General features: G+C 46.5%; 1 protein-coding gene across 1 annotated transcript; it reads right to left on the reverse strand.

Annotated features, from left to right (window-relative positions):
• Positions 1 to 824: 824 nt before the first annotated feature.
• On the reverse strand, positions 825 to 14,680 carry UBQLN4 (ubiquilin 4). Its single transcript, XM_069727952.1, has 11 exons — positions 14,434 to 14,680; positions 7,556 to 7,707; positions 7,273 to 7,487; positions 6,930 to 7,192; positions 6,695 to 6,853; positions 6,318 to 6,543; positions 5,375 to 5,514; positions 3,251 to 3,334; positions 3,052 to 3,167; positions 2,806 to 2,968; positions 825 to 1,448 (listed from the first exon to the last, which is right to left on the reverse strand). The coding sequence occupies exons 1-11, from the start codon at positions 14,569 to 14,571 to the stop codon at positions 1,296 to 1,298; spliced, it is 1,809 nt and encodes a 602-aa protein (XP_069584053.1). The 5' UTR covers positions 14,572 to 14,680; the 3' UTR covers positions 825 to 1,295.
• Positions 14,681 to 14,780: the final 100 nt, after the last annotated feature.

A 14,780-nucleotide genomic window follows, 5' to 3' on the forward strand; every position in this document is an offset into this window, starting at 1 on the left:
CAGCAAAAGATTATAAACGGGTGCAAAATCAAACCTAAAAGCATGTCTAGAAAAGATGAAGGCAGCACTCCAAAATATAATTGTTTATTGACCCATCATGCCAGGTTGACATTTCGTTCCAAAGAGGTCTTGGAAAAGTTCCCCATTTGGAATGAAACGTTGCCCTAACATGATGGGACAATAAAGCACTATATTTTTGGAGCGCTGCTGTTCAAGCTAGCCTACACCCTTAACACTTAAAGGGGTATTCTGGGCCCACTCCCTTCCACATAGGAAGACTATCCTAGCCAGTGACTTCTTTACCAACGTAAACGATGATGAACGATAACGGCCCATGTGGTAGGTTAGAGTTACCATCCGAATTGGAAGTGAGCGGAGCTAGAATATCCCTTTAACAGCCAAGGTCTAACAAACCATCAGGACCAAAGACAATCCCTTTAGCTAGACTGGCTGGAAGTTTAGCAAACCCTCAGCTGTGACAATTAAGAGTTTTCAAAATCTGGGGGTAAGTTTGGATATTTCCATTCACTCTCAGGATGCAGAGATGTTGAAGATTACACTTGGTGGAGACCCTGTTTGGACTCTGACAGGTCCCCCTGGAATGGAGTGGTGGGCTCCATACTTCAGCAGCCGGCGAGGCACAGCCACAGCTTCTACTATGAGGCATGTCAGAATCCCATTTTGTGGGGAACCAGGTGATGGTAACCATTGCACACAGCCATTACCCATCCTTGATTTTGAAAGAACATTCTCCAAACCTCCCCTCCTTCCTCTTATATCAGGGGTCCAGGCCCGACCACCATCACGAGGTCTTGTGCGCAAGATCAGGAAAAATAAAACATTTGGTTTTATTGTTAAAATTAAAATCTAATGAAAATAAGACTCCAAATCGTTAGGGGTGATGGAGGGGTTAAACTTTAAAATATATCAGTGGGGTAAGGGCAAATAAAAAAAAAAAAAATCCTAGGTGGTTTGAGAAGTTGTGATATCCGCTGAGCAAAGTCACGTGGAGATTAGCGAGTTAAATAATTATGAGCAGTCGGCTATGAGCGAGCTTTGCAGGCTGTGGCGGTCCGGTATGGAAAATGGAGCCCCGATGATGGGGGAGATGAAATGTGTACAGCACCACAGAGCGCCTCCTATGGGCAGGAGACCGGAACTGTCCAGTGTCAATATAGTATGGAGGCCACTTCCCATGATGCTCGGCGGTCAGGACTAAGTACTAGAGGCCCGGATGGTTCTGGCAGGGTTTGCGCGTTTGTGGCTTTTGTTTTTTTCCTCGCTTTTGCTCATTATTAAGAGGGCTGGGAGCCCAAGAGTCTTTCGATGGCAGCGTTGATGTCCCCGCCCGTTGCTATCAGCGCCTGTAGGTTGGCTTCCCGGTTAATAAAACCCATCGCGTTTAACTGGTCCAGTTGGGACTGGAAGCGCACTTCTGGGGTCTGTCCCTGCAATAGAAATTACAAGTCAGCTCAAAGTATATGGGGTTTCTTTTATCAAAGACCCTCCAAAAGGACCCCTGAAAGGGTAACTTCCATCTCCATAAATGTGTATTGTAGAAACAAGCATTTTTTGCAGTTTAATGCTTTTTCAAGTTTTCAGCAGTTCTTGAGATATCAGCCCTTTGTTTACAGCTTGATGCCTTGGAGGCCGACCACGGCTGCTAAACTGTACAACATGCACAATGCTTACAAGGTGTATTCTATTGCGCTTTTAAAGTGGACCATGATCGCTGGAGCGCTATTACCTCCTAATCATGGCCAGCTTCAGCGCAGTACTTACAAGCTAGGCAGCAGTGGTGGTCGGTCTCCTAGGCAATGAATTGTAAACAAAAAAGTGTTAATATCTAAAAAAAATGGCTAAACATTTTTGAGTAAATTGCAAAAATGCTCGTCTCAAAGCACTATCCAACATAAAAGAATGTAAAAACCCCTTTAACTACTTCCTACTCAGGTTTACAGGGCACTAGTGCCAAATGCAAGCAGATTATCCCCCTAAATAAAGGGGTGGTCTATTCAGAAGTACATCATTCCTTTTCATGCTAATGGCACTGTCTTAACCAGACTACTGTAGATGCTCCTTGATGTTATCTTAGTACTTATAAGGTGGGGGGAAAAAAAACAAACAAAAAAACAAAACAAAACCGGAAATTAGAATAAGTATTGTGGTGTCCAAAAATGTACAGCAAAAACACACACCATATGAATAATACATAGGCCAAAATTGTGGTTTTTCAGTCTACGCACCCCCCTCTTCCCCCCTCTCAAAAAAAAAAAAAAACCAAAACAAAGGGATTAGAAAAAAAAAATTTTTGATTGAAATGTCTTATGTATGCCAAAATGGTACCAGCATCAAACTAGAGCTTTTCCACTGAAAAACAAGCCCTTGCACGGCTATAAAATTGGGGAAAAATATAGGGATCTTGGGAAAAAAAAAAATGGTGACAAAACATGAAAAATGAATAATATATATTATTTTGAACCGTAAAAATGGAAAACTTTTCTTACAATTTCACCTCATTTTGAATTATTTTCACAATTCTCAGAGCATTATGTGGTAATGTGAATGGTGTTGTTCAAAACTTGTCAAAAAAAAAAAAAAGCGAGAAAAAAAAAAAAGCAAGTTCAAAAACAAATACACAGTGGTAGGAAGGGGTCGATTCACATACCGGGGGCCGCCATGACACTTAAAAAGCCCACAGGAGTGCAAAACAGGTTTTGTGACCATTACTAGTGGAGACTGTTAAAGGGGTCATTTTCTAAAGGGGCTTGTCCGCATTTCTCCCCACCCCGCCCGCTCTCATACCGGGGCGCTTCCTCCTGCTAGAAGCTGGATCATTTGCTGCATCATTTGTTGCTGCGCACTGCTAGTGCCCCCTGCTGGAGAGGCACTGGCCGGTGTGGGGGGATTGGGATTATCAGGGACTGTGCTTCCGCTGGATGTAGGGGGAATCCCAAAAGTACCGAGACTGGAAGACAGAAAATGTGAAGGTCAGAGGGAAGATCATTAAGAAGAAAGGAACAGGCAGGGCACTAGTTAGGGAAATCTTACCCGGAGATCAGGCTGGGGGCTTCTGTCTGGAGAGTCTGCAGCCCCTGCTGTATCTGGAGGAGGGCCTGCATGGCTCGGGGATTGGTCATTACAGAGAGAGATTCTGGATTCTGCATCTACGGCCCACAACAGGGGTATAAGGTGAGCACCAGTCACACTGGTTTACCATCTCGGACCGTGGTAGCATTATGGCACTCACCTGCTGTAGGAAGACTGGCAGCTGGAGCCGGAGCTGTTCCTGTAGCTGGGGGTTACCCGAAAAGATTGGAATGTTTCCCATCATCTAGAAAAGACACAGAAAGAGAAGGTTGCATCAGTCACTAAAGGGTATATAATTGCGGGGGATCTGAGCTCGGAGACCACTACTGACCCTAAGGTCAGTTTCACACGCCAGTGCCTCCGTGTAGTGACAGTTTTCTCACGTATCGGAGACACCAACACACGTAGACCCATTCAGATGAATGGGTCTATGCAGATGTCAGCGTGTTTTTCCGGACCGTGTGCAAAACACGCAGACATGTCCATTTTTACCTGGACTCACGGCCCGCCAAACATCCTGCACACAGAACAGTGTACACGGCGGCCGCGGGGGAAGCAGCGATACTGTAAGCCGCTGTTCCCCTGCATGTGGTGCTGAACCTGGCTTTCATCCATTGTCCCCTGCTCTGCTGGCAGCAGCGCGATCAGGGGACAATGAATGAAAGAGAAAAAAAAAAAAACGACATGGGGTCCCCCCTATATTTTACAACCAACCCGTCAGAACTCACAGGTGCGGGCTGCTATTCTATTCCAGCCTGAGAATAGCAGCCGGCACCTGTGAGTTTTGCCAGGTTGGTTTATAAATATAGGGGGGACCCCATGTTTTTTTCTTTCATCATTTCTCCCCTACTTGCCGGCCGAGCAGGGGAGGAAGGATGAGAGCTGGCTTCAGCACCACACGCAGAGGAACAGATCTTACTGTAGCGCTGCTTCCCGGCGGCTGTCCATATGGTCCTGCTGCGGCACACGGTTGCCACACGGATGTATCACACGGACACATGGATATCTCCGGTACCGTGTTTACCAGTAATATCAGGACGTGTGAAACTGGCCTAACAGAGATTTCCCTGCACTTCCATAAAGGAGAGCTGCAGTTACCTGCTGAGCCACAGCCATCATTTTTAGGATTGTTAAACAGTCCTACCCCAACAAAACAATGATGGCGTTTACTAGTAGTATTCCCCTTTAAACGTCTGAATGTCCAAGGATCACATTGATGCAGGGCCAGTTATAGATAAAGTGGGGCCCCAAATGCTCACATATTGCTCCATCCCCCAGAAACATTTCTGCTACATATACATGCGCAGACTTCAGGCCGCTAAACGAGCGTGATCGACAATATTGAAGTCATTCGACGCTTGTTTCCCGGCCTCTTTACATCGGCTGAGGGTGAATGATGAGGACAGAACGACCACTAATAGATCAAGCTGTCCCTGTACATGTAATGTTATCAGCAGCAGTTTACCCCGGCAAAGTGCTGCCGAGAACAAGGATTTCTGTTGCGGCATAAACAATCCAATCTCCTGATGAATAGGCAGCATTACGCTCGTTTGATGGGCGATTACCGATGTTTACACCTATGGACGCCCGTCTGTGCTACCGATATTGATAAATGTGGCTGCCAAACACAAGCAGTATGTGACACACACTTGTACACAAACTGCATCTCACATATACACACAAACATAGCACAGATGCATGGATACACGGAGCACATACTTACATGCAAGGACGCACATAGGACCCCACACAGCCCTATAAACAATATAATGGTGCCACACAGTGTGATGGACCCCACACTAACCATCACATTGTATAATTGCTTACATAGAGTATAATGCACAGCCCGACTCATGGCCCCCAAAGTGACCACTTAGCTTGCAGAGGCTGCGGGCCCTTGGGGGGGGGGGGGGGGGGCAGGGGGGGGTTGGGTGGGAGGGAGTGTGTGCCACGGGCAATTGCCTAGTTTGCCTCCTCCCCTACCCAATGATGGCCCTGCACCGACGGCGCCACTAATCAATGCCTATAAGACACTTCTATACCCCCATTCTTATGGTATTACAGGGGCTATTCAGGATATTTAAAAAAAACAAAAAAAACAGTTAAGTTATAAGAACAGCGCCACCACTGTCTACAGGTTGTATGTGATACCGCAGCTCAGGTCTAGTGGAGTGAAAGAGCTGTAGGGCAAACCGTGTAGACAGTGGTGATGCTGTTATTGAAAGAAAGCAGCCATTTAAACAAAAAAAAAAAACGGAAACCCCCTTTTAAGAAACAGACCAACCTGAGCCGCAAAGTCGGGATTTTGGGAGAGTGTCTGCATCATAGTACGCATGTAGGGGGCAGATATCATGCTCTGTATTAGCTGGGGGTTCTCAGATATCTGCTGTAACAATCCCTGCATCTCGGGGCTGTTGAACATGCCTAAACCAAGAAAAGAAATACATTTAATCATTTACAGAATAAAGTCACCTAAAAGGGTTATGAGGTACTTCCTATGTCCACGTGGGCGGTGGAGGCGCAGTTTGTCACCATTTTCACAAACCCGTACCTTTTTTTATTTTATTTTACTACTAAAAGAACAGCTGTCAGTGATTGGCAGCGGCATCTAAGCAGTACAAAAATGGCGACCTCAGCTGCTGACTGCTAAGTGGGCCTGGTGATGAGCCCCACCAACCAAGCAAACCAATGAGGATGCATCTAAGGCTATGAGCACACGTTGCAGATTTACTGCAGATCCGCAGCGTTTTTTTCCACGCATAAACGCTGCAGATCCGCAAGTGATTTACAGTACAATGTAAATCAATAGAAAAAACAAAACGCTGTGCAGATAGTGCGGAAAATTCTGCATGGAAAACGCAGCGGATTGAAGGAAGTAGCATGTCACTTCTTTTGCGCGGATCTGCAGTGATTCTACACCCTTCTATTATAGAAATCCACAGGGGTAAAAACGCATGAAATCCGCAGCAAATCCGCAAGAAAAATGCATCAAATCTACACATGCATTTTCTGCCAAGAGATGGAGATTTTGTGCAGAAAATTCTGCACCCAAATCTGCAACGTGTGCACATAGCCTAACAGTGACTGGCAGCAGCATCCAAACTACAATAATGCAGCCGGCTCCAGACCCCCACGCCGTGTCATGTCCACGCCATGAAGGGGTTAGCGTTAAGTCGTCTATGGATCGTCAAACATGGAGAGAAGCCGAATGTCTCCGGAGATCATACCTGTCCCCAGGCTGGCAGCATTGATACCAAATGGGTTGGATACAGTTGGAGCGCTCTGGCTGGTCGTGGACCCGCTGCTGGTGCCACCACCCTCACTGGTGGGGGGCTGACTCTGAGGGGACGATGGATTCCAGGGGTTGGGAAGAGGCTCGCGATTCTCTGTGCGTAACGGCTGTGAGGCGGAACCATCCGAGCCCCCTGCCGATGAAAAGGGGTTGTTGCCAAACTGGGGGAAGGAAGAGAAACAGACACAATAAGCAAATATTATACAGAGCCCCTCCAGAAAATATACTGGGGACAAAGCATCATGGGAAAGGATACGTCCCATGTTGGAAATTACTGGATGCCCTCTGCTGGCAAAGTGCGCCCTGCATTACCTGCTCCCGGGCCGCGCTGAACATGGGCTCCTGGATATCAGTGTACATGCGCCGTAAGGCGTTGTACCCTCCAGGGATGCTTTCCAGGTTACTGAGGGCCCGGTCCTGGTTCCTCATCATTTCCTGCATCATGGCGGGGTTGCGTGCCAGCTCCATGGTCTGAAATAAAGGAAGCAATCAATGGAGGCATAGGGGCAAACATCTACGACATGAGATAGTGCCCAGCGACACCTACCTGTCTCATCAGCTCTGGGTTGTTCAGCATGTGGCTTATTTCGGGGTTCCTCTCCATCAGCTGCTGCATCTGTGGATTGGCCATGATCATTTGTCTCATGAGGTCAGGGTTAGACATCATGTTCTGCACCAGCGGGTTCTCCATGATCTGGGACAACATCTCTGGGTTGGACATAAGCTGGCGCTGCATCTGTTGCTGAAGCTCCATGAAGTTAGCAGAGCCCATTCCCAGGTTGCCCAAGCCGGACAGGCCCCCAAACCCAGCTGAGGACAGAACATTCACATGTTATACCTCTGTGGCAGGAGAAGCCCCTGCAAGTCAACCATGGAGGCTTTATACTCACAAAGGATGCTGGGAGAAGAAGCTCTATCAGGCGGGCTTGTGCCAGACCCCCTGGCGGTACCACCAGAGCTTTCAGGGGAGGCGGCAGATGACGAGTTTGACTGAGAAGAGGGGGCAGCAGTGTTTCCTGTGGGTGAAGAGGATGCGGTAGAGGCAGCAACGGCAGCAGCGGTGGCAGCAGCAGCAGAAGGGGACAAAGCGGATGGATCCTGCGACCTGAAGCCATAAAAGTGCATTAGTACTTTAGATGTTTAGATTCCCCCTATCCTGAGAACGTCACTCACTTCTGTGCTGTCTTGATGACTAGATGAACGGTGAGGCCGTCTTTGATGCCGTGTTGGTTCAGCGTATCTCCATCTTTCAAGATCTTCCCGGCAAAGATCAGTACCAGCTGATCCTTCTTGGCTTTAAACCGCCGGGAAATCTCCTCTTTGAACTGTGGAGAGGGAAAAAATAAAAAATTCAATCAGTTGGGAAAGGAAGGGGGTGACAGCTTAAAAAACAAAAAAAAAAAAAAGGATGAACACGACAGACCTCATTCTTAAAATCGAGGACACAGACCCCTATTGATAGTAAAACTGAGGGAGACATATCCCTGCTGCGCCCCCTTCATTCTCAGAATTGGCCAGGATGGCCGTGTGTCTCTTGCCTCCTAAAGGCAGCCTACACAGGGATGGCGGAGGGAGCTACACACCAATCCCCCTCTACACAGACATGAAGGGGTATTCCTGATAGATGATATTGTTGGATAGTACTTGTAAGAACAAGCATTTTCCTCATGTTCTGCTTCCTAAAATTCTCCGCCATTCTTGAGATAGCAACACTTGTTTACAGCTTGTTATGGGAACGTAGGACTGATGCACTGCAGGCTGCAGCTCTGGGTGTGACTAGTGTCAGGCAGCATGCCATGGATCTGTAACATGTGAGAAGATTGGAAATCTCTTTTCACTGTCAAGGGGTTAATAAATCCTACATTCCCAGGGCCCCAGCTCTGGAAACACTGCAACCAGGCGCGTCAGCTGCGATTACACCACCACCTCAGCTGTGTCAGAAGGACATGGGCAAACTCCACAGAGACTGTCAGCCTGGCACAGAGGAGTTCTGACTACAGAGACGCCATTATACATACCGGGAGGACAGGGCACAGGTGGCTAAAGCTGCGGCCCTGCTAAGAGAGGGGATGCCGGCCCCTACAGAAGTGCTGGACACCATCACAATTAACGGCTATCCTGCTGCCGTCAGTGAACGGGAGCCGGCATACCAGCACCTAGCGCTTGACCACCTGTACCCCATACTCCTGGCAGCTGAGAGCTCCCTCCACTCATCTTCATCCTGACAATGTAACAAACCATCTAGGAATCAGTTCTGCTGAATGGAGGACTGACAAGACCGGATACAACTGTGGCAAACCCTCAGCTGAGAGAAGTGCAGGGCAGGCGCTCTCTGGATGTAAACGGCATAGCTCAAATCACAGACAGCAAACAGATCTAGAAAATAGTGCAGGACTAAAGCAATCTCTGGTGGAGAACTTCATAATATACAAAGATTAAGCCGCATTACAGCAGCCTGGACTAGCCGGGTACAGAGGGGGCTGCAGTGCTTGGCAATCAGAATTACACCATGGTGACACAGATCAGTGGGGGAGGCACAACCAGGATCAGGGGATCAAACATTGCCCAAACAGCGGTGACTGCCAACCATACCGACACCATCAGTACTGTGATACAGTGGGGCAAAAAAGTATTTAGTCAGTCAGCAATAGTGCAAGTTCCACCACTTAAAAAGATGAGAGGCGTCTGTAATTTACATCATAGGTAGACCTCAACTATGGGAGACAAACTGAGAAAAAAAAATCCAGAAAATCACATTGTCTGTTTTTTTATCATTTTTTTTTGCATATTATGGTGGAAAATAAGTATTTGGTCAGAAACAAACAATCAAGATTTCTGGCTCTCACAGACCTGTAACTTCTTCTTTAAGAGTCTCCTCTTTCCTCCACTCATTACCTGTAGTAATGGCACCTGTTTAAACTTGTTATCAGTATAAAAAGACCCCTGTGCACACCCTCAAACAGTCTGACTCCAAACTCCACTATGGTGAAGACCAAAGAGCTGTCAAAGGACACCAGAAACAAAATTGTAGCCCTGCACCGGGCTGGGAAGACTGAATCTGCAATAGCCAACCAGCTTGGAGTGAAGAAATCAACAGTGGGAGCAATAATTAGAAAATGGAAGACATACAAGACCACTGATAATCTCCCTCGATCTGGGGCTCCATGCAAAATCCCACCCCGTGGGGTCAGAATGATCACAAGAACGGTGAGCAAAAATCCCAGAACCACGCGGGGGGACCTAGTGAATGAACTGCAGAGAGCTGGGACCAATGTAACAAGGCCTACCATAAGTAACACACTACGCCACCATGGACTCAGATCCTGCAGTGCCAGACGTGTCCCACTGCTTAAGCCAGTACATGTCTGGGCCCGTCTGAAGTTTGCTAGAGAGCATTTGGATGATCCAGAGGAGTTTTGGGAGAATGTCCTATGGTCTGATGAAACCAAACTGGAACTGTTTGGTAGAAACACAACTTGTCGTGTTTGGAGGAAAAAGAATACTGAGTTGCATCCAACAAACACCATACCTACTGTAAAGCATGGTGGTGGAAACATCATGCTTTGGGGCTGTTTCTCTGCAAAGGGGCCTGGACGACTGATCCAGGTACATGAAAGAATGAATGGGGCCATGTATCGTGAGATTTTGAGTGCAAACCTCCTTCCATCAGCAAGGGCATTGAAGATGAAACGTGGCTGGGTCTTTCAACATGACAATGATCCAAAGCACACCACCAGGGCAACGAAGGAGTGGCTTCATAAGAAGCATTTCAAGGTCCTGGAGTTGCCTAGCCAGTCTCCAGATCTCAACCCTATAGAAAACCTTTGGAGGGAGTTGAAAGTCCGTGTTGCCAAGCGAAAAGCCAAAAACATCACTGCTCTAGAGGAGATCTGCATGGAGGAATGGGCCAACATACCAACAACAGTGTGTGGCAACCTTGTGAAGACTTATAGAAAACGTTTGACCTCTGTCATTGCCAACAAGGGATATATTACAAAGTATTGAGAAGAAATTTTGTTTCAGACCAAATACTTATTTTCCACCATAATATGCAAATAAAATGTTAAAAAAACAGACAATGTGATTTTCTGGATTTTTTTTTCTCAGTTTGTCTCCCATAGTTGAGGTCTACCTATGATGTAAATTACAGACGCCTCTCATCATTTTAAGTGGTGGAACTTGCACTATTACTGACTGACTAAATACTTTTTTGCCCCACTGTATATAGTCTACAAACACTGAGGAGACCCCATGTACATGACTTAGAATTTATTATACTCCAGAGCTGCACTCACTATTCTGCTGGTGGAGTCACTGTGTACATACATTACTGATCCTGAGTCAAATCCTGTATTATACTCCAGAGCTGCACTCACTATTCTGCTATGTACATACATTACTGATTCTGTACTGATCCTGAGTTACATCCTGTATTATACTCCAGAGCTACACTCACTATTCTGCTGGTGCAGTCGCTGTGTACATACATTACTGATCCTGTACTGATCCTGAGTCACATCCTGTATTATACTCCAGGGCTGCACTCACTATTCTGCTGGTGCAGACACTGTGTACATATATTACATTACTGATCCTGTACTGATCCTGAGTTACATCCTGTATTATACCCTAGAGCTGCACTCACTATTCTGCTGGTGCAGTCACGGTGTACATATATTACTGATCCTGTTCTGATCCTGCGTTACATCCTGCATTATACTCCAGAGCTGCACTCACTATTCTGCTGGTGCAGTCACTGTGTACATATATTACTGATCCTGAGTTACATCCTGTATTATACCCTAGAGCTGCACTCACTATTCTGCTGGTGCAGTCACTGGGTACATACATTACTGATCCTGTACTGATCCTGAGTTACATCCTGCATTATACCCCAGAGCTGCACTCACTATTCTGCTGGTGCAGTCACTGTGTACATACATTACATTGCTGATCCTGAGTTGCATCCTGTATCATACCCCAGAGCTGCACTCACTATTCTGCTGGTGCAGTCACTGTGTACATACATTACTGATCCTGTACTGATTCTGAGTTACATCCTGCATTATACCCCAGAGCTACACTCACTATTCTGCTGGTGCAGTCACTGTGTACATACATTACTGATCCTGAGTCACATCCTGTATTATACTCCAGGGCTGCACTCACTATTCTGCTGGTGCAGTCGCTGTGTACATACATTACATTACTGATCCTGTACTGATCCTGGGTTACATCCTGTATTATACTCCAGGGCTGCACTCACTATTCTGCTGGTGCAGTCACTGTGTACATACATTACTGATTCTGAGTTACATCCTGTATTATACCCCAGAGCTGCACTCACTATTCTGCTGGTGCAGTCACTGTGTACATACATTACATTACTGATCCGGAGTTACATCCCGTTTTATACCCCAGAGCTGCACTCACTATTCTGCTGATGCAGTCACTGTGTACATACATTACTGATCCGGAGTTACATCCTGCATTATACGCCAGAGCTGCACTCACTATTCTGCTGGTGCAGTCACTGTGTACATACATTACATTACTGATCCTGAGTTACATCCTGTATTATACCCCAGAGCTGCACTCACTATTCTGCTGGTGCAGTCACTGTGTACATACATTACATTACTGATCCTGAGTTACATCCTGTATTATACTCCAGAGCTGCACTCACTATTCTGCTGGTGCAGTCGCTGTGTACATACATTACATTACTGATCCTGTACTGATCCTGGGTTACATCCTGTATTATACTCCAGGGCTGCACTCACTATTCTGCTGGTGCAGTCACTGTGTACATACATTACTGATCCTGAGTCACATCCTGTATTATACTCCAGGGCTGCACTCACTATTCTGCTGGTGCAGTCGCTGTGTACATACATTACATTACTGATCCTGTACTGATCCTGGGTTACATCCTGTATTATACTCCAGGGCTGCACTCACTATTCTGCTGGTGCAGTCACTGTGTACATACATTACTGATTCTGAGTTACATCCTGTATTATACCCCAGAGCTGCACTCACTATTCTGCTGGTGCAGTCACTGTGTACATACATTACATTACTGATCCGGAGTTACATCCCGTTTTATACCCCAGAGCTGCACTCACTATTCTGCTGATGCAGTCACTGTGTACATACATTACTGATCCGGAGTTACATCCTGCATTATACGCCAGAGCTGCACTCACTATTCTGCTGGTGCAGTCACTGTGTACATACATTACATTACTGATCCTGAGTTACATCCTGTATTATACCCCAGAGCTGCACTCACTATTCTGCTGGTGCAGTCACTGTGTACATACATTACATTACTGATTCTGAGTTACATCCTGTATTATACCCCAGAGCTGCACTCACTATTCTGCTGATGCAGTCACTGTGTACATACATTACTGATCCTGAGTTACATCCTGCATTATACCCCAGAGCTGCACTCACTATTCTGCTGATGCAGTCACTGTGTACATACATTACTGATCCTGTATTGATCCTGAGTTACTTCCTGTACTATACACCAGAGCTGCACTCACTATTCTGCTGGTGCAGTCACTGTGTACATACATTACTGATCCTGTACTGATTCTGAGTTACATCCTGTATTATACCCCAAAGCTGCACTCACTATTCTGCTGGTGCAGTCACTGTGTGCATACATTACATTACTGATCCTGAGTTACATCCTGTATTATACCCCAGAGCTGCACTCACTATTCTGCTGGTGCAGTCACTGTGTGCATACATTACATTACTGATCCTGAGTTACATCCTGTATTATACTCCAGAGCTGCACTCACTATTCTGCTGGTGCAGTCACTGTGTACATACATTACATTACTGATCCTGAGTTACATCCTGTATTATACTCCAGAGCTGCACTCACTATTCTGCTGGTGCAGTCACTGTGTACATACATTACATTACTGATCCTGAGTTACATCCTGTATTATACTCCAGAGCTGCACTCACTATTCTGCTGGTGCAGTCACTGTGTACATACATTACATTACTGATCATGTACTGATCCTGAGTTACATCTTGTATTATACTCCAGAGCTGTACTCACTATTCTGCTGGTGCAGTCACTGTGTACATACATTACATTACTGATCCTGAGTTACATCCTGTATTATACCCCAGAGCTGCACTCACTATTCTGCTGGTGCAGTCACTGTGTACATACATTACTGATTCTGAGTTACATCCTGTATTATTCCCCAGAGCTGCACTCACTATTCTGCTGGTGCAGTCACTGTGTACATACATTACTGATCCTGATTAACATCCTGCATTATACCCCAGAGCTGCACTCACTATTCTGCTGATGCAGTCACTGTGTACATACATTACTGATCCTGTATTGATCCTGAGTTACTTCCTGTACTATACACCAGAGCTGCACTCACTATTCTGCTGGTGCAGTCACTGTGTACATACATTACTGATCCTGAGTTACATCCTGTATTATACCCCAGAGCTGCACTCACTATTCCGCTGGTGCAGTCACTGTATACATACATTACATTACTGATCCTGAGTTACATCCTGTATTATACTCCAGAGCTGCACTCACTATTCTGCTGGTGCAGTCACTGTGTACATACATTACTGATCCTGTACTGATCCTGAGTTACATCCTGTATTATACCCCAGAGCTGCACTCACTATTCTGCTGGTGCAGTCACTGTGTGCATACATTACATTACTGATCCTGTACTGATCCTGAGTTACATCCTGTATTATACTCCAGAGCTGCACTCACTATTCTGCTGGTGCAGTCACTGTGTACATACATTACATTACTGATCCTGAGTTACATCCTGTATTATACTCCAGAGCTGCACTCACTATTCTGCTGGTGGAGTCACTGTGTACATACATTACATTACTGATCCTGAGTTCCATCCTCTATTATACCCCAGAGCTGCACTCGCTATTCTGCTCGTCCCTCCATGCACCTAATAGCGGGCAGTACCACACATGTGACCTGTGCAGTGTGAGCGCCATCTACCACAATGCAGCCCGCTCACCTCCCGCACACACGCCGTCTCTCCGATCACGATCTCCTCCTTGTCCTTGGGTGTCTTCACTGTGACCCGAATAAAGCCTTTACCCGGCGCCTGTCCGGGGTTACCGGAGGCCGCACCGTCAGCGCCGCTCTCCGCCATCTTGTGTGCACCCGCCCACCCCGAGGAGGAGCAGAAAAAAAGTGAGGGAGTGTAGCCGGCTACCGCGAGACAGACAACTCCGTGCTTTGTTTTAATTCTCAGACTCTTCATCGCCATCTAGCGGTGCGGGGGACCCAGCGCAGACTAATGATGCTGCGTCATTCGCGCGACCAGCTGATTCAAGTCCTCCAATCAAGACGCAGCTCTTT

The sequence above is a fragment of the Ranitomeya imitator genome, chromosome 1 (assembly GCF_032444005.1).
Source record: "Ranitomeya imitator isolate aRanImi1 chromosome 1, aRanImi1.pri, whole genome shotgun sequence".
Classification (NCBI taxonomy): domain Eukaryota; kingdom Metazoa; phylum Chordata; class Amphibia; order Anura; family Dendrobatidae; genus Ranitomeya; species Ranitomeya imitator.

Bases quoted from the DNA above. Each gene is read 5' to 3' on its own strand.
- UBQLN4 (XM_069727952.1), bottom strand. From the start codon at position 14,571: ATGGCGGAGAGCGGCGCTGACGGTGCGGCCTCCGGTAACCCCGGACAG. The intron at 7,193-7,272 runs GTGAGTATAAAG...TTCTGTCCTCAG, and splicing joins TTCTTCTCCCAGCATCCTTT to CTGGGTTTGGGGGCCTGTCC. The intron at 2,969-3,051 runs GTAAGATTTCCC...TCTGTCTTCCAG, and splicing joins GCCCCCAGCCTGATCTCCGG to TCTCGGTACTTTTGGGATTC.